The 24,626-nt window shown below is 30.4% G+C and overlaps 2 protein-coding genes across 2 annotated transcripts in view; one reads left to right on the top strand and one right to left on the bottom strand.

The window, feature by feature from the left end:
* Positions 1-1,498, bottom strand: part of LOC129973668 (uncharacterized) — a 107,486-nt gene extending 105,988 nt beyond the window's left edge. Inside the window, exon 1 of the mRNA XM_056087511.1 lies at positions 1,357-1,498. The gene's annotated coding sequence lies outside the window, so the exon portion shown is untranslated. The remainder of the gene's footprint in view (positions 1-1,356) is intronic.
* LOC129977536 (phenoloxidase-activating factor 2-like) lies at positions 1,477-22,447 on the top strand. The gene is made up of 6 exons (XM_056090566.1): positions 1,477-1,613; positions 5,598-5,843; positions 14,839-15,018; positions 18,572-18,678; positions 20,191-20,459; positions 21,759-22,447. The coding sequence occupies exons 2-6, from the start codon at positions 5,628-5,630 to the stop codon at positions 22,103-22,105; spliced, it is 1,119 nt and encodes a 372-aa protein (XP_055946541.1). The 5' UTR covers positions 1,477-1,613; positions 5,598-5,627; the 3' UTR covers positions 22,106-22,447.
* Positions 22,448-24,626: the final 2,179 nt, after the last annotated feature.

The following is a 24,626-nucleotide window of genomic DNA, read 5'->3' as shown; positions in this document are numbered from 1 at the left end:
ACTCGTTTACACCTTAATGCAGGTGTAATTCTATTGCCTAAAATTTTGGACCGTGAGCAAAATCGTGAACGCCAAAGATGCGCGGATTTTTATTTTCAGAGTCCCACACATAAACACTCTGTTCTTTGTAGTATAGCGAAGAAAGGCGAGTATTTATTTTTGAACACCTTCTTTTTCGAGCGAAAGAAATTAACTTTGGTTCATAATTACAATCTTACGCATTAAATAAGAAATTATGAACTAAATTATGTCAAATTATTAAATAAGAAATTACGTATTAAATTTCAATTCTCTTTTTAAGTCTTTGCATTTCTGAGAAAGGGAAGTACCATGCAAAATATATACTTAAATAAAAATGTAATTAATTTTGGTCACAGTGATGTGGTAAATGAAATCACATATTTCATTTAAATTCATCATTCATCATATTCCCTTTAAATTAATTAATTTATTCCATTCATCACACATTTCATTAATTTTTCTATCTACTGCTCATCATCTTATGCAGCGTTGTGGAATAACTTTTTTCCTTCTGTATATGCCATAAATTCCAAAATTAAATTGGCACCACTTGTTTGATATACTTTACGTGAGCTGGAATTACTTCTATATAAAATATATAATACTTGCAAGTCACTTATTTTTAATTAAAAAAAAAATATTTTTTTATCTAAAAATACTTTATGAAAAATTTTAATGTGATTTTTTTATGTAAACTTTCTATGAAACATATCAGGATGTAAAATTTATGTTGTAGAACATTAACTTTCTTCTTTTAATAAGTTTTTTTTTTTCAGAAAATTTCCTGTATCTCGAATTTAATCTTTTCCCTGGGACGTATTAAAGAATTTTAGATTGTGATGTTATTATTATTAGATAGTTTAAAAATTATATGACGAAATAAATAATACTAAGGTAATTTCAGAAAATGATATGTCATGGTAAAATATTATGCATCTTTTATTTAAAATTATTTTTGAAATCATTGATGATAATATAATAATAGTAGAAAATAAAATAGAATATCAAACGCTTAGTCTATTTAAGAATTACATTTTAAATTTATTTTAGGCAGTATTTCCCTATATAATTAAGTTATAAAGACATCACTTAAAAATTTCTTTAACAAAGCTCAAATAACGAATGCATGAGATTAAAATAATTTGATTAAAGGCAATTTTGTAAAACAGACATTCTATGTACTGTAGATATATAACACAGAACGAAAAATGAGCAAAGAAAAATGGAAATTTTCAGCCAGTCTTTCATAGTAGTGCCATGGTTTCCCCCAGTCAAAAAAAATATTCATTTTACTTCGATTCTAAAGCAATTAAAAAAAAAAAGGAAATTGCCAACCTTTTGCAGAGGAATTGACAGCAAACTTATTGCGCAAAAAAGTTCCTTTTTCAGTTCAAGTTTCGCAGCATCCTCTGGTCTGACGTCACGTCCCTTGTTAACCAATGTGGACAAACCAATGGTGCGATCGCAAATGTTGACCTTGCTTCCGCCTGGAACCCTAAAAGGGACCTTTCTGTGTGTAGCCGCTCTTCTGTGTTCTTCAACATTCACTTTCCCTGTTCGCTAAAGACGAGTCAGACCGGTCTTACTACCCGGTAAGTAAACTGTTCTCATGGTTTTGCTGAATATCTAGTCGAATCTTTGTTTATAAATGTGATGGGAATCGTTCTTTTTTCTTAATCGCAAGCATCCGATTTCATTAAAACCAGTAGGAAACAACACTGAGTATAATGAACTGATATGGATTCGAATTTTGGTGACTTGCAAACGATTTTTTATAATTTAGATATCGGCTGCGAATGATGACTATCGTGAATTCATTATCACACTGTAGACTTGTAAGCCATAAGGATTAATTGGACTTTATTTGATCAAACAATTTTTAGTGAGAGTATATTTTCCATGATTATGTAAATATTTTTTAAAAATACAAAATAGCGATTGATTAATGAAAAACATTTTTGCATTCTTAAAATTGGAATTTTATTTACTTCTAAACTTATCAAACGATTTCTGTCTAATGTCAACCACTTGCCGTAGCTACTGATATATTAGATAAAAGCAGAGCTTATGAAGTTGATGTTTAGTGTAGCAAGATGCTTTTACTGATAGAAGTTTAATTAAAAAAAAACACTTAAATTGTGGTTCAGTCTATTGAAAGTAAAATATTAATTAATCAAACATTGTGACAAGGAAGATTTAATGTCGTGAACGCAAAAAATGTATAAAAGCTTTGACCGAAGGCTAAATAAAATTTCTCATAAAAGAATTGAATTGAATTGAAAGAAAGAATTGAATTCGTAAAAACTGAATCATTGAATTATCGTTTTCATTTATTTGCAAGTTGCCATTCGATCTGATAAAAAAATATTTTTGAGGTCAAACAGATGTGTATGTGTCAAAATAGCAGTTTTTGCGTTTGCTTTTAAACAATGGGTTTTTATTTATGCTTTCATTTAGCTGCATTTATAATTACAAATCCGTTTTTATATTCTAAAGAAATATAAAATCTCGTATTTTCATTGTATGTCGATGCATTGACGCCGCATTCGTCATTATGAATTCTAATGGCACAAAGAGAGAAAAATGTATCTTATAAGAAATTTTTTTAAAAAAGATATGCACTTGTTTGTTAATTCAATAAAAAAAAAGTATAAAAGTGTTTTTGAAAATTGGTTAGAATATTTCAATGTGCACACAATTAGTCGCATACTACACATTGAATAGGGAAAAAAATTCTGAATCGGGTTCAAGAAAGCATTGAAAAAAACCGACAAATATACATAAATCTGTGTTGTGACTTATGGCATTTTATAAGCTCGCTGACAGTTATCTGTCAGCGATTTAAGCCGAATGAGCGTCTCTTGTTTTTTCAGTAGCGCCAACTAGGGACAAGAGTACGACTTAGCTACTCAAATGTCACAACCCTTTTTACGGGGCGAACTTCATTCATTCATCCACAGATCGTAATGTAGACCTGAATCAGAGAACGATCACCTCTGAACCAGTACCCCCAGTGATATTACTCTCGACATGGAGGACTTTGTGACTACTACAGATTTATACGTGCGCCAGCCACCACACACACGGTGAGTCTTCGGCCGGATGGGTTCGAACTCGCAATCCATATACATAAATCTGTTAAGATAATCAAAAATTAATAGTCTTGAGCTAGATCATCTCAACAAATTTGCCTCAACAGGCTTAGAGTTTTTTGGCCTATTTTTATCTATTATTATTATTTTTTTATTTTATCTATTAGTCGTATCTAGAGAGTATCTAGTCGTATCTAGATACCCATTAGAATCGTATCTACACATTATCGCATATTACACATAGCATTTAAGCATTCTTGGTTAGTTATTCGGCGTCAGATCAGAACTGTAACTAGGAATTTAAGTGCAAATAGCGCAGCAAAAATACTACCAGATAAAATGATTGATAGGGAGAAAAGGAATAAATTCCAGCTCTTTGTTTATTGCTTTATTATGATTGTCTAGTAACAAGCCTTAATCATATTTTTAGTTTTAACACATTTAAAATTATAATAAAAATATTTTGGCCCAAAATTACAATTAAATATAGCAAACGACAGGCACTTTTGGATCACCGGCGGTTCTTGGTTGCATTTCATTTAGCTTATTGGCTGATTCTATTCTTGAAAGCGGAATTCGGTTATGTTTAGTCTGGTTAAGACGCTGCATCAGCAATTTTTGGCAGGTAATTTAACCCTTTATTTACCGACGTTATCGTTTATCATTTAAATCCTGCTTATATCTTCGTAATGACTATTTTTTCTAACAATATTTAAAAGAACACAAAGAAAGTATTTCCAATGGAAAGTAGTAGATATCAACTAAAAACATTAAAAAATCTTTAATTATTAATTAAATTATTTCATTTAAAGTTTTTCTTCTTCATAGTTTATTCCGTACTAATGGTTCAAAAGTAAATTTGAAAAATGGATGGTAAAATAATTCGGTAAATAAAGGGTTAAGCCGCTGAACTAAAGAGAAAAGCCGCTGACAGGTTGATGAAAAAGACATTATTAACCTAATTATCTTAAAAATTATAAAATACTAGGATAATTTTATCAAATATAAATGATCGGGTTCAAATCTCTTGCATTACAATCGTCTTATTCTTATAGTATTTATAGACACCGAGTATTTACCTAAATAATATTGTTACAAACATAGGCACGAATAATAATAATCAAATTCATAATAAATAAATAAAAACGTATATTCTCACAGTTACTAAAATAAACCAGGAATAATAGTCTTCCTGAAACTTTGTCGCATGCCTTCTAATGTCTTGCATCCCCCCTTCCAATATAGATCTTTGGCATGAATCTAGTATTTTCATTCAATTTATCGCTATATTTTTAGACACCTTTTTACTAGCTGATTGACACCAAAATTTTACATAAAAGTATACTGTTATAGTCATAAGATCACGTACTATTTCGTTGATTTAAGTCACATTGTCTATGAGTCATTGTGTTTACATGCATGTGATAGTACAAACCAACAGACGATCCACTGTTTGGCGGATTTAATTCAAAAGTTGATAAGTATCTATATTTCAATCTTTCCTGTGTGCTAAATTTTATTTACCTAGTTCTTTGTGTTTTGTAGTAATCGATTTCATTTGTTAAGCGGACAGTTTGCCAGCCAGACTTTCTGAGAATGGATTTTTCTAAAATTTGATGGATTTTTATAAATTTACTCATAATTCCATATACCAAATTTCAGTCATCTAGCGCCAAGCCTTTTTTGAGTTGCCGTGTTTAGACATAAATAACACCAAAAATGTGTTTTTCGGATTCTGGGAGTTCTGAAATGTGGAGGTCCGTCAAAATTTGGAGTTCGAATATTTTGATGATTGCAATATTTCCTCTAATCTTTGTATGCCAGGAAGTAAAATTTAATCTTAAATAAATACGTTAACAATTTTACACTAAACGAATCAATTTATTAAAATACAAACCTCGTAACTACATAGAATAACCAGATACTTAAATCTACTGTTGCCTGTAAATTCGATATTCCATCCGTAACCAGTGCTATAGAGACTGAGCTGGACATATAGTTGTCGCGGTCTTACTGGATGCCATCAGAGCAAAGCCTTTGCTCGTTTATATTATTTATTTTTAAATTAAATATCATGAAAGAGCGAAAAAATGCCATGCGCCAGGTGCTTTCTATACTTATTAAACCACTGATGATGACTGTGGGGACCAAAAATTATTGTAGGCTCAGATCCGATGATCCTTGCAACGCCAAACTAAAATTAAGTTGTCAATATCTATGACTTGATTTCATCAAAAAAAAAATTCGGAAAAAAAAGGACTTTGTTACTTTATATATTGACTAAAATGTTTAGTTCCCTTCTTTAATTTCTTTTCAATGATTTTTAAATAATAAAATCTTTTTGGAAAATATTTGAGTGCAGTCCTTATATAGCCATATACTAGAATGTCGACTGGAAAATATTTCTGATCCATTCTAAAATAAAGTTCTAAGCACATTTAAGACTATGTTCTATTAGTTTCACATCAAGGTAATCTCTTACAGATAGCTGAAACACCAGCAAGATAAACTGAGATGGCAATGTTGTGGAGGCTGCTGCTCCTAACGGTTGCTATCACTGGCTGCCTTTCGCAAGACGATTCTCCTGACTATTTCCAACCAGGGAAAGCGACCGATGATTGCCTCTGTGTGCCCCTCTACCTGTGTGTAGATGGAGAAATCGTCACTGATGGCCGGGGTGTCATAGACCCTCGAAGAAGGCCTGATGGAGACGCGGAGGAATTGCCACTGGTGAGTGTATTCTTTTCAGCATCAGTACTGCAGTATGAAATGTATAATATGGAACAAGTTGGAATTTTTAATATCTTTTACATTAATATTTCTATTTTGAAATGTTTCTACAATGTTAAAATGTCACTCTTTTCTGGAAGGTGAGTTTTATCTTTAACTAATATGGTCAGAATTCCCCGAGTAGCAATGATTTTCTCAAATTCTGCTTGTGTTGCCTGTATTTGTCCCGAATTTGAATTAAATACAAGTATTTTATATAGTGTAAGTATGCGACATTAGCCAGCGGGAGTAGTCATCTAAAACTTTCTCACTTACTCTCTAATAAAGATATTATCCTATAGAACGCCTTGCATGGCATTGGCGTACATATTTAAGAAATATTAACCATTGGCATGAATTTAGCATTTTTACTGAATCTATCGTGTTATCCTTGGCGAGTTATTTGGGGATGAATCCTTGACAAGCAATTAAAAGCATCTAAAAATCGAATTTGTGTTTGAGAGGCGTTTTTCCCAATTGATTGAAATAAAAATCTGCAAATAAACTGCACTTAGTCACAAAATATACCAAATTTAATACATTTAACTCATTGAGTTTTTGAGTTATCACATTTAAATATTTCTGAAAGTAACTCCTCATTCGATTTGGCTCCAAATTTGATATATGCTTACACTATAAATGGCAAATGTATTTCAGAGTTTCATCTAGTTCTATTCGTAATTAATTTATATTTGAACAGCCAGACAGACTTCCTCTGAACAGATTTCGCTCAAAATTTGATAGAAATCTACAAATTTGATGTAAATCTTATACCAAATTTCATCCACGTAGCTCAAAGCCTATTTGAGCTATATTTGTCACGGACGGGTATTTTCCGAACTCAGAGAGACCTAAAACGTTAAAAAATCGTTTCAATTTCGAGTTCGAATTTTTTGACAATTTCTGTAGTTTCGCTATACTATGTATACAAGAAAATAAAAACGATGTTTGAAAGCCTAAAATAATTTAAATAAAGGTAAATTTTCCTTTCCAATTTTTCTTACGCATGTAAAGTAACCATTTGAAACATTTCCAACCGGAATAGAACCAATTTTCGCATTTTTACTCTTGGAAAAGCCGTCCCGAACAGCTATATTAAACATAATGGATTGCCTCGCTTATACTCGCAAATAATTAGTGTGACTAAAGGATTTAACTAGATTCCTTTTAAAATTAGATTTTTCAAAATTTTCCTACCTTAGTTTATTAAATAAGGTAAGGTAAATAGTTTAATAACTAAAAATTTCTATCCATCGCCCCGAAAAAAAAAAAAATGAAAAATTAGAATGGAGCACTCGCTATATTTTGTACTTACATTTGAAATGTAAGCATTTGCTCATTTTGTTTGGATAATGGTACTACACTGCGAAAGTAATAAAAAAAAATTTCATTTATAGCTTGCTGGATGAATAAAATAATACATATGAATCGTAATTTTATTAAAATGGCAATAAAGAGTAAAGATTAAAAATAATTAAATATCATTTAATTTGAACATATTTCTCTAGATAATATATAATAATAGCTCTTCACTATTTATTTTTTTTTCAATCTGGAAGAATCATGACTTATGTATTAATCTTCAAATTCAGTACTTCAAAATACTTAAATTTCGATCATCCGTCTAACAGTGGCTTGTGAGCCGTAGGGTTTCAGGTTCGAGACCCCATTCCACCGAAGAACCGACATGTGAGGGGGTCTGTTGCACGATAAATCCGTCAGGGCCAAACATCCTCCCGTTGGTGTGGTGTGATGTGGAGAGGGGGGGAGTGCCAGCTCAGGTTTTGTCCTCGTCATCTGACCGCGGTTCAAAATGACGATGTCCGTCCCAAAATAGTCCTAGTGTTGCTTTAAAACGGGAGGTTAATATAACTAAACTAAACTAAACTAAACATCCATCTAACAATAGTTTAAAATTGAGATGTACGCTTTCAATACCCCTCAAACTTATTTTAAAGGCAAAAAAAAAAAAACGAATCCAAATGAAACAATTAAAAAAGTCGCACACACATTCATATATATGTGATTGTCGTATGTATTATCACACTGGTGAATATAAGTCACTGGCCCCTATTTTTAAAAGATTAAAAAAATAATTTTTAAAAAGATGTTTGCAAAAACCTTAGTCAAAAAGTAAATTTCCAATCATGAATTGTAACTTTTTCATACGACTGTTATAAGTATATAATTTTAGATTAAATATCAAAGATAGAAAGAAAAAAAAAAAAAAGAGAATCCGTTTCTTATTTTTAAAAATAAATTTTCTCTTGTTTAAAAATATTTAACATAATAACTAGCATACTTGACATAAGCTGTAGACAAGTAGATTTATTACAAGTTGTTTTTAAAACAACGCAATATGAAAAACGAAGGTGCTAATAAAACAAACACATTCGACGCTTTCGATAACATCTAACAACTTCAACCGGAAATTCGACTGTCAATTCTGATCTCTCCTACGAAAGATTACATACGCAACTGAAATCCTAAACAATCAAAGGCCTTCTTTTCATTCAAAAGAGTTAGTGACACCGTATCTTTATCATTTCTCGTCTCTAATGAAATGGCCAAAGAATAGTGAAGGTTATTTGTGACTTTAATTTGGTTTCACGCAAGCCATTAAAGCTGTGAAGTAATAACAGTGAAAACCCACACAGTATATATTTCGTCTGACGGTTAACGAAGTGCTTCTTTTTCTCTCGGAACATCGCTTTTTCATGTTTTCATTTTTTCCCCGGAAATAACAGCAGTATTTTCGGTGGAAAAAATAATCTCTTCCTGTGTAGCTTTCTGTTTTTCGTAATTAACTCGAGTTCATTTCCTCCGACATCGGAATCAAAACATTAGCACCTAAATTTATTAACCCTTCACACTAGGAAAATAAACAGAAATCAGTTTCGTAATTATTCATATAAAGAGAACTCATTTTAGAGCTTCCTGACATGAAAATAAAGTTTTATATGTTTTTTTTAAAGAAAATTAATAAGCATCTTCTTGCAGCTGTGATTGATTTATGATAGTTGAAATGGAGCGATGTCAAAAACACAGTCTAGAAAGGTGCCTGAGCGGCGCCTTACAGACTGAAAAGGATTCATTTTCGAACTTCAAAATAAGTTTTAAGATATCATTTTAGAACTAATATTGATGAGTAAAACTGATGGTAATAAAAATGAGATTATACATTGCTATTTATTATTAGGGCAATAATACATATTCCTCTGCTGCTGTCTACCATAAGCATTGTCATCAATATAAAAAGTGTGGTCTTCTATTTCTTTAATTATAAATATCTTTAGATTATTTTCTTCACATATAAAATGTAAAAAATAATCATTTCACTGGCATGTGTACTGACAAATAAGAAAAACAATTTCTCCTTATTGTTTTACCAAAAGTGCTGCCAATATCAATCGCTTAGAATTAGAAAAAAGGCAACAGAATTTATTTCGGAGTTAATTCTCATAATAGAGAATTTTCTGCCACAACGAAAATTTGACACTAAATTTCTAAAAAATTAGGTTACATTGACACTAAATTTCTAAGAACTTAGGTTGCAATCTAAATGTGCTTTCTTTATACATATTTTGTGGATTTAGAAGGTCAGAAGAAACTTTATAATTTGTTTTGATATTTTATTTCGACGATGCAAATTTTAGCATTATCATCTTCAATTTCATTTCATTTCTCCCTTCATTCTTCTTAAACGCTTTCTAAAGATGCTTTCTTCCAGCTGATTGATATGATATGGATAAATTATTTAGATTTTCTTCTAATCGCATATATTGTAGAAATTTTCTTTTAATCTTTCATACAATCCATACATAATTGCTCTAGGAGAACCTCTTAAAGAAAATCTAGGGCTTGTCTCTTTAAATATCTATTAAAAGATAGTTAAAACTCATATTATTTTAGCAAATAATTTACACTGTTCACATCAACTAAATTATTTTAAAAAGTATTTGTTATTATTGAACTAGACACGATGACACATACACAATATAAGTTGCACAGTAATCTTACGCGGAAATCTTAAAATGTATTTAGATATGACACATTCGACATTTCATGCCTCTTTTGGTAATAATCAATATTTACGAGCTGGTGAGTATTTTAGAGACTATTCGGAAAAGTTTTTGAAATAATATTTTATAAACATTTTAATGGATTTGTTCCATAACAATTACAATCATTGAATATTTGTTGAATAAAAGTAATCTTTAATTTTTATTCTGGCGTTTGAGCTGCTCAAAATGCTAATTATGAAATAGCTATTTTGTAAAGAGGTTGCGGAATATTTAACGGTGGAATCTATTTCAGAGTAAATATACATTTATACTGGGATATAAACTCTAGGGGGGAAAAAACACGTGATTTTGACAAAATCGTTATCATTTGGGAATCTTATATCAAAGAATACACACATATCCAAAATAGGAAAAGGAAGGAGAGTTAGTGGCAAATCTCAATTCACTGTCCTCTATTGGGTGTGGTGTGGAAGTTTGAAGGAGAGGGTGCCATCTCAGATGTCGTTCTCTTCATTTGACAGCGGTTCAAAATTGCGAGGTCCGTCCCAAAAGAACCCTAGTGTTTCTTTTAAACGGGACGTTAATACAATTAAACTAAATTGCCCAATTCATTTTCCCAATGTATTTTGTCTCATAAGTGCTCAGATTGTTAACTATGTATGAGAGTTTGTAGCATGCCTATGATCTATTATTTCAAACGATATCAATTCGTACATAAACCTAAGAATAGCGAGTTTGAATTGCGATCCCACTATTTGGAGCATCTTAATCTTATTCGATGTTTCAAGAACTTCGTTTAGATCTCATATAAAAAAAAATGGGGCTGGGGAGCTTGTAATAACGTTTATTTTCTAAACGACTTATAAAAAAGCAATTCTATTTCTTCTAGTCAATAATTCTTTATAATCTTTTTCAGTGACAACAGAAATTAAAATTGATTTGTGATTGGTAAAATGAGAAGTTCTACTTTATAACAGAGAAGTTATACTCAATAAATTTTTAAGTCGCCTGTTAGACTGTATTGGTTTACGAACTTTTTGTGCAAGACTTAAAGTTCTATCTTACACGATTGGAGAAAGGGGTGCCAGCTGAGGTACCGCCTTCGTCATCTGACCGAGGTTCAAAATTACGAGGTCCATCCCAAAATAGCACTAGTGTTTCTTTAAAACGGGCCGTTGATATAACTGAACTAAGTTAAACCACCTTTCTGGAAAAACCTAGCTGATGGAAAGCTCGCATCTAAATTGATTAAACTTCCAAAATGATTCATTCAAAGGAAAAGAATATCATCTAGAACCAAAAATCGTCCATTAGCATGTTTGCTGACGGAAAAATTTTGATGAGCTTCAAAAATAATAGATTCATTTATTACCCCCCCCCTTCGCATGCAATTAAGTGTCCGACACGCGCATCGAATTATTTTATTTTTAATTTTAAATCTGCAATTAAGTGACAGAATTAAGTATGTAAAAATCCCTTAGGAACGATACAATAACTCAAATGTTCCTTATTATACAAATCAAAATAACAATAAATGTATAAAATAGAATATGTCATCTAATTAGGGAGTTAAATAAATTCATATATCAAAGGGTTAAGCTTATTAAATACGTAAATTGCTAGTTTATTGAAAGAAACTGTCTTAACAACAGCGAAAACTCATGTGCTATCTAGCAGAAGTTACACATAAATGCACAAAAACAAAACAAAAAATTACTCGATGAATTATTTAGCCAATACGTTAAAGTGCATAGTAATTATTAAAAAGCTAAGAAATGTATCGAAATGGTTGCATAATAATGTAATGTAAATGAAAGTTATAACTTAAAACATTTTTCATCAAAATAAAAATGAATGAATGAATGAATGAATTCTTCACGCCTGTGTACATTTTAAAATACTAATGTTTTGACAACTGTGCGTTTAATTAAAGAACATTTCATGAAACAAGTTGTCTTGGCTATATTTAAAAAAAAAATTATTTTCAGCTGCATAGTTTTTTTTTTTTTTTTTAGTTTTCTGTAATGAGAACTATATGTGACTTTAGGAGGATTTTAATATGCTTTGAAATATTATATGCATGGTATTGTATTTCATTACATAAGGACGTCAATAAATCATTTACGCAAAACGCCAAAAGCGCCTCTGGTAGCAAAGTTCACGACATTTATATTCGCTTTTTTTAACTTCAGCTTCGCAAGCGGTGACATTTCCGATGTTTCCTTATAAATTACGAGAATATTCTTGCGCAAGAAATATCGTGTTACCACTTCTAGATCTTTTCTTTATTTCCGTGTGGCGTCTAAACGGAAACTTAACAAATAATTATTTAAAAAACTGCAATTAATATCATTGTAATATTAAAATAACAGATAAAACTAGCAGAAATAAAAAATTTTAAAAAACTTTACTAAGAAATACTTTATATACCTCATACTTTTTATAGTTTTTAATTTCTCGAATAAGAAATAAACAAAGACTCTGTAATCTTCAAAAATTTTCGATCTCGGTATTTAGTCGGATCTCCATATTTCAGATCTCTCTAAAATCGAAAAACACACTTCCGGAATTATGCTTGTCTGCCTGTCTGTTTATCTGTGAACATTATAATCAAAAAGACACTGAGCTAGAGCGATGAAATTTTGTATGTTGTCCCAATACCAAATTTTATATATTTCTTTCACGATTTGAATGCCGTATATTGAATTAAATTTGTCCATATTAATATGGAGGCGATGTCTCAAACGCAGAAGACTGTATGGATGAACACAGATTTATCATCAGAATTGTAAATATGTATTTGTTTTCGTACCAAATCTGCCAAAGGGAGGAGGAACCATTTGTTGATCTGTATAATTGAATATATATGAACACGATAACATAAAAACGCAACAACTCAGATTTTTTTTTAAAAAAAGGTATGAATATCATCTTGAGAACAAAATTGTAGATTTGCGTCAAATTTTCAACCCAAGTGGTATAAAGAAAGGCGTCAAAAATGTATGCGTGGTTTTTATGTGATATCTTTTATTATATCACATATATCGAGTCAATTCATGCAGTGTGTGGAGGGGAGGCAAAAAGTGAAATTCCTCACTTTTGTCGTAATTTTTACCGTTTTTCGCCCAGCACTGCCCCATACCTGTAATACGTTTTCTAAGGATATAGTTTAGTTATACATTAATATCCCATTTGAAAACAATAATAGCATTATTTAGGAATGGACCGCGCAGTTGCGAATTTCGGTCAAATAACGAGGACGGCAATTGAGCTGGCATACCCTTCGAAACTTCCGCACCATATCAGTAGGAGGACATTTGACTCTTGGCGTCGGATTTAACGTGCTCCAGACCTGCATGCTTTACCTTCCGCACCTTGAGCGGAATTAGGTTCCGAACTTGGAGATTCGAAAGGTTCGGACTCCGGCTCCAAGATTGAACCTTCACACATAAATCTTGGCCTCAGAAGACAAAAAAGTAGAAGAGAAGAGAAGAGAAAAATAAAGATGGAAATGCTAGATATACTACATATACGAAAAAAGGGAGCAAAAACAGTGCAGCTGATTTTTCAAGGATATTAAGAAAAAAAAAAATCTTAATACTTCAAAACTTATTCATACAGAATTGCGACATTTTATGCGTGCTATAAATGAAATAACAATATGTGATTACTTCAGAAACTTTTTCCATACAGTCATTACAAAATGGGACGGAATATTAAATTTTATAAACCAAGAAAACTTAGGTATAATTTTATAAAATCGGAACTTGATCAGTTTTTAATTTTTAAAAAAATCTTCCTTTCCAGAAATGAAACATCTAATGAAGCATCTAAATGGAAGAAAAACTAAAATTCTGAGATTTGTAAGAATTCGGTATAAATAAATTCCAAGAATTTGATAGAAGTTATTTGAAGGTTAGAACGATTTTAGATTACAAAATTTCATTTTTTGTTCAATCATTGCTGAATGTTTGAAGGCTGATTAACTATAGATACTGCTTTTCATCAACAATCTTTCTATTGCAGTAAAAAAAAAAAAAGTATAGTTCCGATTGGCAATTTTAAAAGAAAATATTTAAAAGAAGTTTAATGCAAGAAATTAATTTAAAATCAAATTGAAATAAATATTTAGACAAATCTATCAGAACTCGGAACAATATATTTGCAAGTTCTCAAGGCAACAGATTAATAAAAATTAAATGTGTTGCAACGTGACATTTTACAAATTAATTTTGAAACGGCGATATCTATGAATTGTATGTCACCAATATCTTTTTGTTACACTTGTAATCAATAAACCATAACTGATATTTAATCTCTGAATTTATTTAAGCACTTAATTTGACATATCATTCTGTTTGAAACAATTATTGCATGTAACGAATTTAACTAATTTGAAGTTGAAAAAACGATATTTATTCATATCCAAACGATTTTAAGCTTTTAAATTAATTTCCACGTCCATTGAATTTCAGATTTAAATATCGAATTCATGAATTCGATGCACGATTCAGATATATCATTGTAATCGAAAAGACTACATTTTTTCACTTTACAATAATTCCTAAATGCATAAATAAAAATCTTTTTTCTCCCTCCGAAAATTTATTTGTATCTATTTTATTTATAATTTTATTTCGCTACGAACCAACAAAAATTCTATCAAAATCAATGTCAGCATGATTTTTCTCAATAAATTATTTATTTGACAATTTCTGATATTTTCAGATTAAAGTTTAATCATTCCAAAGTGTATTTACCAAAGTGCGAAATACAGTTCTTTATTTTTGTATGCAGTTTTTTAAAATCATTTTACACATTTATTAATACAAACTCCTCCTCCAAATCCTTTTTATGTCATAGTTAATAATGATTTCAAATCGTGACCTTGCTGTGTCATAATTGTTTGTCTACTGTCTCTTTTCATATAGGATCAGAAATATGTTCCTCCCGAGTGCGGCCCCTTCCACGTCTGCTGTCGCAACCCCGAATCATCAACGGTCACCCCCTACGACCACAAGTGTGGAAACAGGAATCCCGGTGGCATCAACGGCCGAATCTTAACTCCCACCGCAGACGGAGAGGCACAGTTCGGAGAATGGCCTTGGCAGGTGTGTAAGCAACTTGCTTTTCTTTCTAATTTTATCAATAATAGTCTGAGAAACTCATTACGATACAAATTGCAGAAGGATTCCTGGGATTACTAATTTCTATTTTACCGTTTATTTTTATATTTTTAGAATAAATGTAATTAGTTCTATGAACTATGTTGCATTCTAGGTATGTTTCAGTGGTGGAAAAACTGGTAGGTTGGCAAAAATTATGCTTGCTGCTTGCTTTTCTTTGAATGGATGACCTTTCAGATCAAAAATTATAATCAATTTCACTATGAAACTTCAATTCACTGTAAAAGTGATGTAATGAGAGATGTTGTATCTCTAAATTTATCACAAAATAATGGCTATGGAATACACAAAATAATGGCTATATCACAAAATAATGGCTATAATCTGCCAAGAGATAGGCTTATGTGGTTACATGTGAACACATTTCCTTTTTAAATTAGATTGATTTGTTATTGGGAAATATTTTTCCAAAAATGAATATTAAGACAGATTACTGCTCTATTAGTACTGGAATTAAACGATGCCTTCAAGATATCATTCAATGTTCTGAATGCCTGATAATATTGAAAATACAATAAAAATATTTTTCGACATTTTTTGCTTGTTTCACTCGAAGCGAAACACACTCGAAGGCAGATTTCTCTTTTTATAGTTGGTTGAATCATAGAAACCAGAAAGTATCTTTTTAAATTTGAAGGCAAGAAAGAGATTCAAAATTAGAATTTGAAATAAGCAATGCAAATTAATACGAAGATATAAGTTAAAAAGTAATTTTAAATTACAACATATTTTTACCAATATAAATTACAATCAAGTAGCTAGTACCGCAATTCTCTTAATTGATTCAAAGACGTAAATAAGTGAATAGAATTCTGATCTGCTTGCTTTGCTGCAAAGCGAATGCCTTAGTGTTACCTTAAATTTGATGTTGTCTAAAGTTGATCCAGAGGGGTAATAGATTATTTTCAAGTCTTCCCTATCTCTCCATCATATTTGACTTTGAAAATTTCCATATATACGCAAATATTGCCTCCATAATGTCAGTGTTTTCTTGATCAATATCCTCTATCGCACTATACCACTGGAGTGAAGAAGGTTATTGAAGCCCCTCTATCAATGTATAAAAAGAAGTTAGCGAGCATGAGTAATTCACCAACATAAGGAAGACTGAGTTGACTGTAGATATTAAAACAGAGATGTGTGAAAATAGCATTAAGGCGAGAAAGTCGCATTGGAAAGTTAGGGTTAATCCCCCATCTTTAACAATATCGTGTTTCAGTTTTTTAGGGGAATTTCATTATCTCATGGACTTATTTTACAGTCTTCTGTCTTATCTTAAAACTTGTAGAGATAAAATTTTATTTTTAATCATGAATAATGAGTTTTAATGTCCATTCTTCCTGGAACTTTCATTACAGTCTTTTGTCTTATCTTAAAACTTGTAGAGATAAAATTTTATCTTTAATCATGAATAATGAGTTTTAATGTCCATTCTTCCTGGAACTTTCATTACAGTCTTTTGTCTTATCTTAAAACTTGTAGAGATAAAATTTTATCTTTAATCATGAATAATGAGTTTTAATGCCCATTCTTCCTGGAACTTTCATTATAAAGAGAAACGTCAATCAATACTCCAGCGACGACAATTGATTGGCGATTGGTGACTTTTTGTCTCCAATTATACTGAGTAGCACAGAAAGTATGAAAAAGCACCTGAACTGAGATATTTTTTTACGACTTTACATCATATTTGACTTTAAATAATAGCATATGCACAACATGGTACCCAAAATTCTCATTTAGCCCTTTACTTGTCGATATTCTACAGGATCCTACCCACAAAACAAATCGGCAGATAAAAATATATTCATTTGTTAATAAATTTCTTTGTCCAAGAAAGATTTAGGAATTCCTAAAAAATATGTCTGATTATTTTAATAGAAAATCAAAAAGGAGTTTTTTTGACAATATTTTGCAGCCTGATTACAAAAAGAGGAAATAATACTGTGCAATCTTAAAAACAATTTTGTATTATCATGATAAATATTTTAGGATTACAAGAGTATATCACAGCTGGTTTACTGAATTCTGAATAATAAATTGTGAGATTAAATCCTGCCACACTAAAGAAAGTCACAAAGTTGGTGATGACAAAATAAAGGCTTTGGTCGATTCTAGTTGGCTTTTTTCAATCGAGGAATACGACTGAATGCAATGAATACGACTTAGCATGTCTCGGATGTGTTAGTGAAATCATGACTTGGATATCAAATGATTTCGATAGAATTTATCTTGCTAGAACATTGATTTCTTTAAACATTGAACAACTCAATAAAAGTATCAAGAATTCAATTCCGTTTTTAAAACGTATTAAAAAGGGCGCGAAACGCATCGAAAGATGATCTTAACGAATAATAGGCTCAAACCCTTCCAAATAATATGTTCAAGAGCATATTCGTTGTCAATCTACTAGAACTTTGTTTCTTTGTGTTCTGAATCAATTTCAAGGAACAAAATATTCGATTTCTGGATTATTTAAAATGTACTATCATTATTGTCAATTAAAGCAAATCATTTAAAAATGGAAATTATAAAAATGTGTTGTTTCACTCTTTCAAGCATAAATCTGGCTACACGCTAATACTTGTTACATTTATTTCACCTACCTTCCACCATTTACCTGCTACTTACTTCGATCTTTGCGAAAGTAGAAGGTACTATAAAGGCTTTTGGTTAATAGTAACTCTTTAGCAGAAAAATGTAATACTAAAACTTAATCAGTTTGTTATCATTCTCGTCAATTATAAATTCGTACGATATTTTTATTTTTTGAGAATAATAAAAGGTTTAATATGCATGGAATCATGCAACTATTTTTGAACCAGATTATTCAAATGTAATCCGAACACACAGGCAACAATATTATTTAATGAAGGGTTATTGTTTTATATTCTAGAAAATGTTGTCTTTCGTTCATTTATTTATTCAAACAATGTAGTGTTCGTCAACTCAAGATGCTAAGATCAATTATATTGTTGTTTTTCTGAGTTGCCACTCGTGTTCGGATAGATTAAAAAAAAATTGTAACACCGTTGCCATTTTCCTTTTTAGTATGGGGTTATAATTTCTTTCTAATTAGTTAAATGTAACATTTTAATTTGCAATAACATTATTTTTTAAACTCATAAAAAAAAACTTTTTTTACAAAATTAAGCATTTATTTTACCTATTTTATTTAATTCTGTTTATAGTTATTCTGAGATTTAAATATGGCGACAATATTTAACAGTACATTAAAGGTTTTGCTTTTTAAAATTTGCTTATAGTTGGGTAAATTGTAGAGGCAAATTTCAGTTTTCTGATTTATCTGATCTAGTGCATTTGATCAGAATTCATATAAAAAGTAAATTTTTAAAATTACAGACCAAATATTGCATTTTACGACATTCATTGTGAATGAAATGAGTTCGTATTGATTTGCTTGGAGTGTTTGTATAGTTATATGTGCAAATAAGTGATCACCAAAATCTCTTTTCAGGCTGCTATTCTGAAAAATGCTGCTGGAGAGCTTATTTTCAAATGTGGAGGTACACTCATTGATGATAGGCATATTATTACAGTAGCCCACTGCGTTGATAAATTCCTGTAAGTAAATGAATCAAAAATTGAGATTATTTTGGAATATTACTGTATACATTTGGAAGATCACATGATCACGTTGCATTCATTTTCATTAACAAGCTGCTAATATACATCAGTTAATGCATTCACTATAGCTTAATAGTGATATCTTGGATTGTATTATTATAATGTAAATTTGGCCAAAATTAGCTTCATTTTTTTAACAAATGTGTATTTTTATGCACTATATAATTAAAAATTCGATTGAAATGTCATTTTGCCAAATTTAATAATTTGATCGTATAAAAGTAACATTTTCGTATTAGTTTTTGTTTTAACCTCATTTAAAAATTAAGAATGCTTGCAATATTTTATAAATCTTTCCAAATATTCGCAGTTATAATATGTTTAATAAATAATTTCGGAGTATTCCGATTTCTTCATAAATAACAAATCAAATGCTTACACATTCGAAAACACTTTTATAAAACAAAACAATGTGATTTAATCTGAAAATAAACTACTTGCTATTTTGTTTTTTAAAAACATTTTCGCGTTATATTTTTAATATTAATTTGCGTCGTTTTTAATCCTTTTATGACTTTTGGGTTTGTATTTAAATGAGTTAAATTTTGATTTTTATTTGTTTTATACAAAAATTTAGTTCTTATTTATCATTAATATCCATTCTAGCAACCAGTCGACTCGCTTAACAGTAATTGTATTGTAAGAATGGAAAAGTAGTTTTTGATGTCAGAAGAATAATTACAGTATAATTAGAAAATAGTTGAGACAGCAATTTTACATTTGGCATACATTTTGTTATAGTTTTTTTTATGCTATTAGCCAGAACTCGATTTGAAAGCAAAGCTTATTCCAATATCATGGTGTGAAAATAGGTATATTATTATATTATAATACAAAAATTATTCATTACAAAGTCAGTAATTCGTATCAATATTTCGGAAAAAGGGGAAAAAAATTCTAAAGATTATTTTTAAATCGAGATTATTTACTTTTTTGTAGTGATACTTCATTATTTTAACTATTTTATACTGATACTTTTTTCTAATTTGCTAATCCTTTAACTAATTCTAATTTTTTCACTGGACGTTATTTTCTTAATTTACTTGTTTTTATTTAAAAATTAAAAAACTTTCCTAAGAATGGAACTTGGAACTGTTGCATAAAAATTCCTATTAATGGAATTCTTTTGAAATCAAACAACAAAAGTCCGCATCATTTTCTTTCTTTATAATAACTCAAACTAACTAGACATTAAAATTTTTCTCTTAATATTATTCGACTAATTTCATCAATAAAGTAATTTATAAAATTTACCCCTCTGAAAACTTATGAATCGGGCATAAAAGAAGGAATGATTATTAAAGAAAGCCGATTTATTTTTTTTAGTTTATTTAGACTTATTTTTCTTTGAATTTCTTAAAATTCAATGATGACCGCACTTACAATAAAGGTGAAAAGTCAACATTAAGTGAATGCAATATTAAATAATTCTCAATTATATGTTCACAGTGACAACAAAAACAGCATGATCGTTCGACTTGGCGAATGGGACACGCAGAACACTGATGAATTCATGCCCCACGAAGACTTCGGTGTTCAAGACATCTTTATACACAGCCAGTACAGACCCAACAACCTTCACAACGATATTGCTGTGGTTAGGTTGAATAAAACGGTACAATTCAAGCCGCACATCGATACCGCATGTCTTCCACAGGATGACGATGACTTCACTGGACAACAGTGCGTTGCTACAGGATGGGGTACAGATGCATACCGTGAGTATCATTCACTGAATATGCTTTTATGTCAAATAATTCAAGGAGTCTTTGTTTTTAAGATCTTTTCATTCAAAATTTTTATTGTACATCGAATTGTTTATAATTATTTCATTTTTCGTTTACTGTGCTTAGAAAGTAAATACCTGCTATTGCTCGAAATTTACTGCTTCCTTTCGTCAGAACTTGCAAATTGCTTTTCTTTATATCAAACTCAAACCTAGAACATATTAAGATTAATTGCATCTCCTAATGCTAGTTCCATGACAAACAACCACTTCAGGAACAGAAAGTCTTGGATTCGAGACAAGATTTCTCTTAAAATTCGACAGGTAGGAATATTTTTAACCATCAAATCAAAGATGGAGATGTTAAATTATATACTCGCCTCCGTAATCTGATTACAGTTCAAAATTGAAAAGTAATTATAGTTCAGTTTGAAAACGGCACCCTAATTTAATCAGTCAACCCCATTTCGATTCTAAATTTTCAGACATCTTATAGTGTCACGTCTTAGACTCGCTTCATCTTATAATATCCTTTGAGGAAACATTTAATTTGAAAACTTATGAAAATTGTGAAAGTTAGAAGAAAAATCCTTATTTAGATGAGAAATTTTTAGGATAACCACTACCACCCGTAAAATCTAATATCGGTATTTAATCATGCAAGACATTATTTAAAAATAAGACATGATTCATTTCTCATCTTGCATCAACCGTAATCATGAAATTTTTTTCTATAGATTGAACAATATTAACATGTAAAAAAATGCATTCAAAGTATTAAGAAAATAAACTTTTCTTTAGAAGAAAATTTTAAAATGTTATTTATTGATAAATCTACTGTTAATCAAATGTAACCTAAACCGGCTACTCCATCCCTCCACTAAGGCACTCGGATTTATTTCATTGACCGGTCCGCCACGACAGCAACACTGAAAAGAACTATAGTTGAGTCCTAAGGGTCATCACCGGACAAGGTGTAACTCTACCCATAGAAAACATGTCTTGTCATCGATAGAAAGTAACCGACCCCTACCATTTCTGTAACTACCCGGTGGCAAAAACCAATTACCATACCGGAAGTTTCTCATTCTCATCTATGAGGTGTCCCTCCCCAATGGAAGAATTAAATGTAAAGATTAAGCCTTTTGAGATAGATTTGAAGAACTGATATAAAAATGTACCATCAAATTTGAAGGGTTTAAAACAAATCGAAAAATCACAACTTTAATATCTTCTAAATCATCCTTGGTCTTTGCCTAAAACTAATTTTAACATACTGTTTCTTCTGCAGAACAAGGCCAATTCTCTTTGATTATGAAGGAGATTACGTTGCCAGTCATCAGCAACGAGGAATGCCAGACTTTGTTAAGGAAAACTAGACTGGGACCTCGTTTCAAATTGCACAACGGATTCTTGTGTGCTGGTGGAAAAGCTGGCCAGGATGCATGCAAAGGAGATGGAGGAGGCCCCCTGGTTTGCTTCAGGTCCGACAATAGTTACACAGTTGCTGGTCTGGTGTCCTGGGGTATTGACTGCGGTGGAGAAGGAGTACCAGGAGTATATACAAACGTCAAGAAGTTTATTGATTTCATAATCTCAAAGACCCAAAGGCCAATAGAAGATTACTGGAGTTCATAGACTTCTGATCCTTTTGACAGCCTTTGCCTGAATAAATTCGCACAAAAACCTTTCAGAAGGCCCAAAACGGTCAGAATAAGATTGCAAAAGAATATGTACAGCCGTATTTGATGTTTTAACATATTTGTAAGGAATGTGAAATCTACGCAGGTATAGAAAAGTGTGTGGTATTTCTTCCTTGTCTGAGAATTTTCATTTTGAAGTAATAAATAGCAAAATGGAGACGCTCGTTGAAAAAAATGATTACAACGAAAAGGATTTTCATGTTTTAAGACAGAAAGAATTTTTTATACACATTTTAGATTTTCTAAATTTTTAAAATAATAAAAACCTTGAAAAATCCTTGCAATAGTTTATTTTTGAATTGCTCTCAACATCAGATTAATTCTTTAACATATTAAGCGAAAAAACGAATTCTACTAGTTAGTTTTATGTACTTTTAAATACATCCAATTTAAAATTTAACCTGTGTGATATCTGAATTGATTCAATGGATTTAAAAAGTGATCTTTCAACTATCAAATAATGGTGCAGAAAGAAATTTTTAATAGCAATATTTTACTTGCCATTTATTAAAAATAATTTCGGAGCTCATTCAGATCATAAATTTTATTCAGATTGAATTAGAACTCGAAGGAAACTTTGAAGCATTTCTGGATTGTACGTGATTTTTGTATTGAATTATAACGTAGTAAAATGATTTCATTCAAGCATATGTGCTTCAAAAACGATAATTCGATACACTTGTTACGTAGGGCACGACGACTAAAGGAATTAAGAATCAACAATTATCTGTCGAAATATACTTAAAATCACATCAATGTTAAAATAAGCTTGAACTAAAACAGTACTTAAAACTTCACAGATAGTTAGCAAAAACATTTAAAAACTAGATAACGCTAGATATAAAATGTATGGATTTAAAAATAAATTTTAACAGAATAGTAAAAAAATCATAAAATTATCATAATAAATTGCAAATATAAATGAAATATAACTCGCGTATTTGATTTGATATGATTTGAAATTCCCATTTAAAAATCCACAAAGAAGTACTTCAGTTATCACTAATTGACTGGAATTGACGTATTATGCAATCCCACATAATACTCGTACGGTAAATTATTAAATTCTTAACTGCTTAAAATATTTAAGACTTAAAATCTAGCGTACTTAATGCGCTACTTGATGTACGATTTTCGGATATTTATGTTGTTATAAAATTCTTAAACCACATTTCCGAAATTAGAAATAGGATAGATATTCTAATTTCACATAAATTAAACAGATTTTAATGTCGAGTATTAATACTAGAACTACCGAACCAGTTAAAATGACTGGTCGATTTAGGGTAGAATCTATGTCGATTGTTCTCTGGTAGTTATTTATATTGCTTAAGTAGGTCCAATATGCAGACAGCAAACACTAAAATGATTTAAATAAATCAAGAAATATTAGAAAAGATATTAATTTATCTAATTTTACTCGTTTTTAGAATTTCACTGTTGCAGCATTCAATAAAATAGAAATGAGAGAATGAACATTTACCCAAAGTTATGGAAAAAATTTAACGGTTTATCTGTTAATACAAACAGATGTATTCTTTGTCCATATAAAACCATAAAATATAAATCCATAAAAAAATGTCCATTTCATATTTTATCAGAAATTTTCAAAAAAAATAATAACAATAATTTTCAAATATTTGTTTCAAAGTTCAGAAGCTGTTGCCCCTCTCAAATGTCATTATTTCCAATTGTTCTGAGCCGAATATTCTTCGAAATGTACTCGCAACGAACAATTTTACAAGTTGAATAGTCTGCAAAATGATATTCGAAAGAAAGGAACTTGTATTATCTGACTTGCGATTCTTATTGAATAAAGATGAGATGTCAAAAATCGTTTCGGCTAACCCAATAGAATGCAGAGTTTGTGACACTCTACTTCACATTCTTCACGGTATGAACAATTTAAAATCTCACTTACTTTTTTCAAATATCAAAAATCCAAAATTTGAAAAATAATTGCACTTGAATAATTACAATAATTCATATTAACATCTGTAGCCATTTTATTTGTAGAACGATGTGATTTCTTAACTTTTTTTCCCATGAACTACATTGTACGAATTCGGCGCTATTGATTATTTAAGTCGATTTTACAGCCACTAGTATCTAATAATCCCTTTTTAATCCTATAAATAAATGTCTTATTAAAACCAACACATTTTAATTGCTTAAAGATTTTACCTCCTGAAAATTTGTCAACAAAATCTTTTTGACTGTTATTCTTTCAACTTTCATTTTAAAAATTATTCTTAACTTCTGCTTTTTACAAAAAGTCTTCTAGATTAATAGTTGTCAATTATTGAAATAGAGATATAAATGTCTTTATCAAAAGATAAATTTTTAACTTTTTACTATTTAGTAACTAACCACCAAATATTACTATGTCTGCAAATATCTCAGCGTATCAACGAAAAGCGTAATTAGAAGCGGACAGCAGCATCTTGCGTTGACAC

This window comes from Argiope bruennichi, chromosome 1 (assembly GCF_947563725.1).
Source record: "Argiope bruennichi chromosome 1, qqArgBrue1.1, whole genome shotgun sequence".
Taxonomy (NCBI): Eukaryota; Metazoa; Arthropoda; class Arachnida; order Araneae; family Araneidae; genus Argiope; species Argiope bruennichi.
This window is presented reverse-complemented; position numbering and strand designations above follow the sequence as displayed.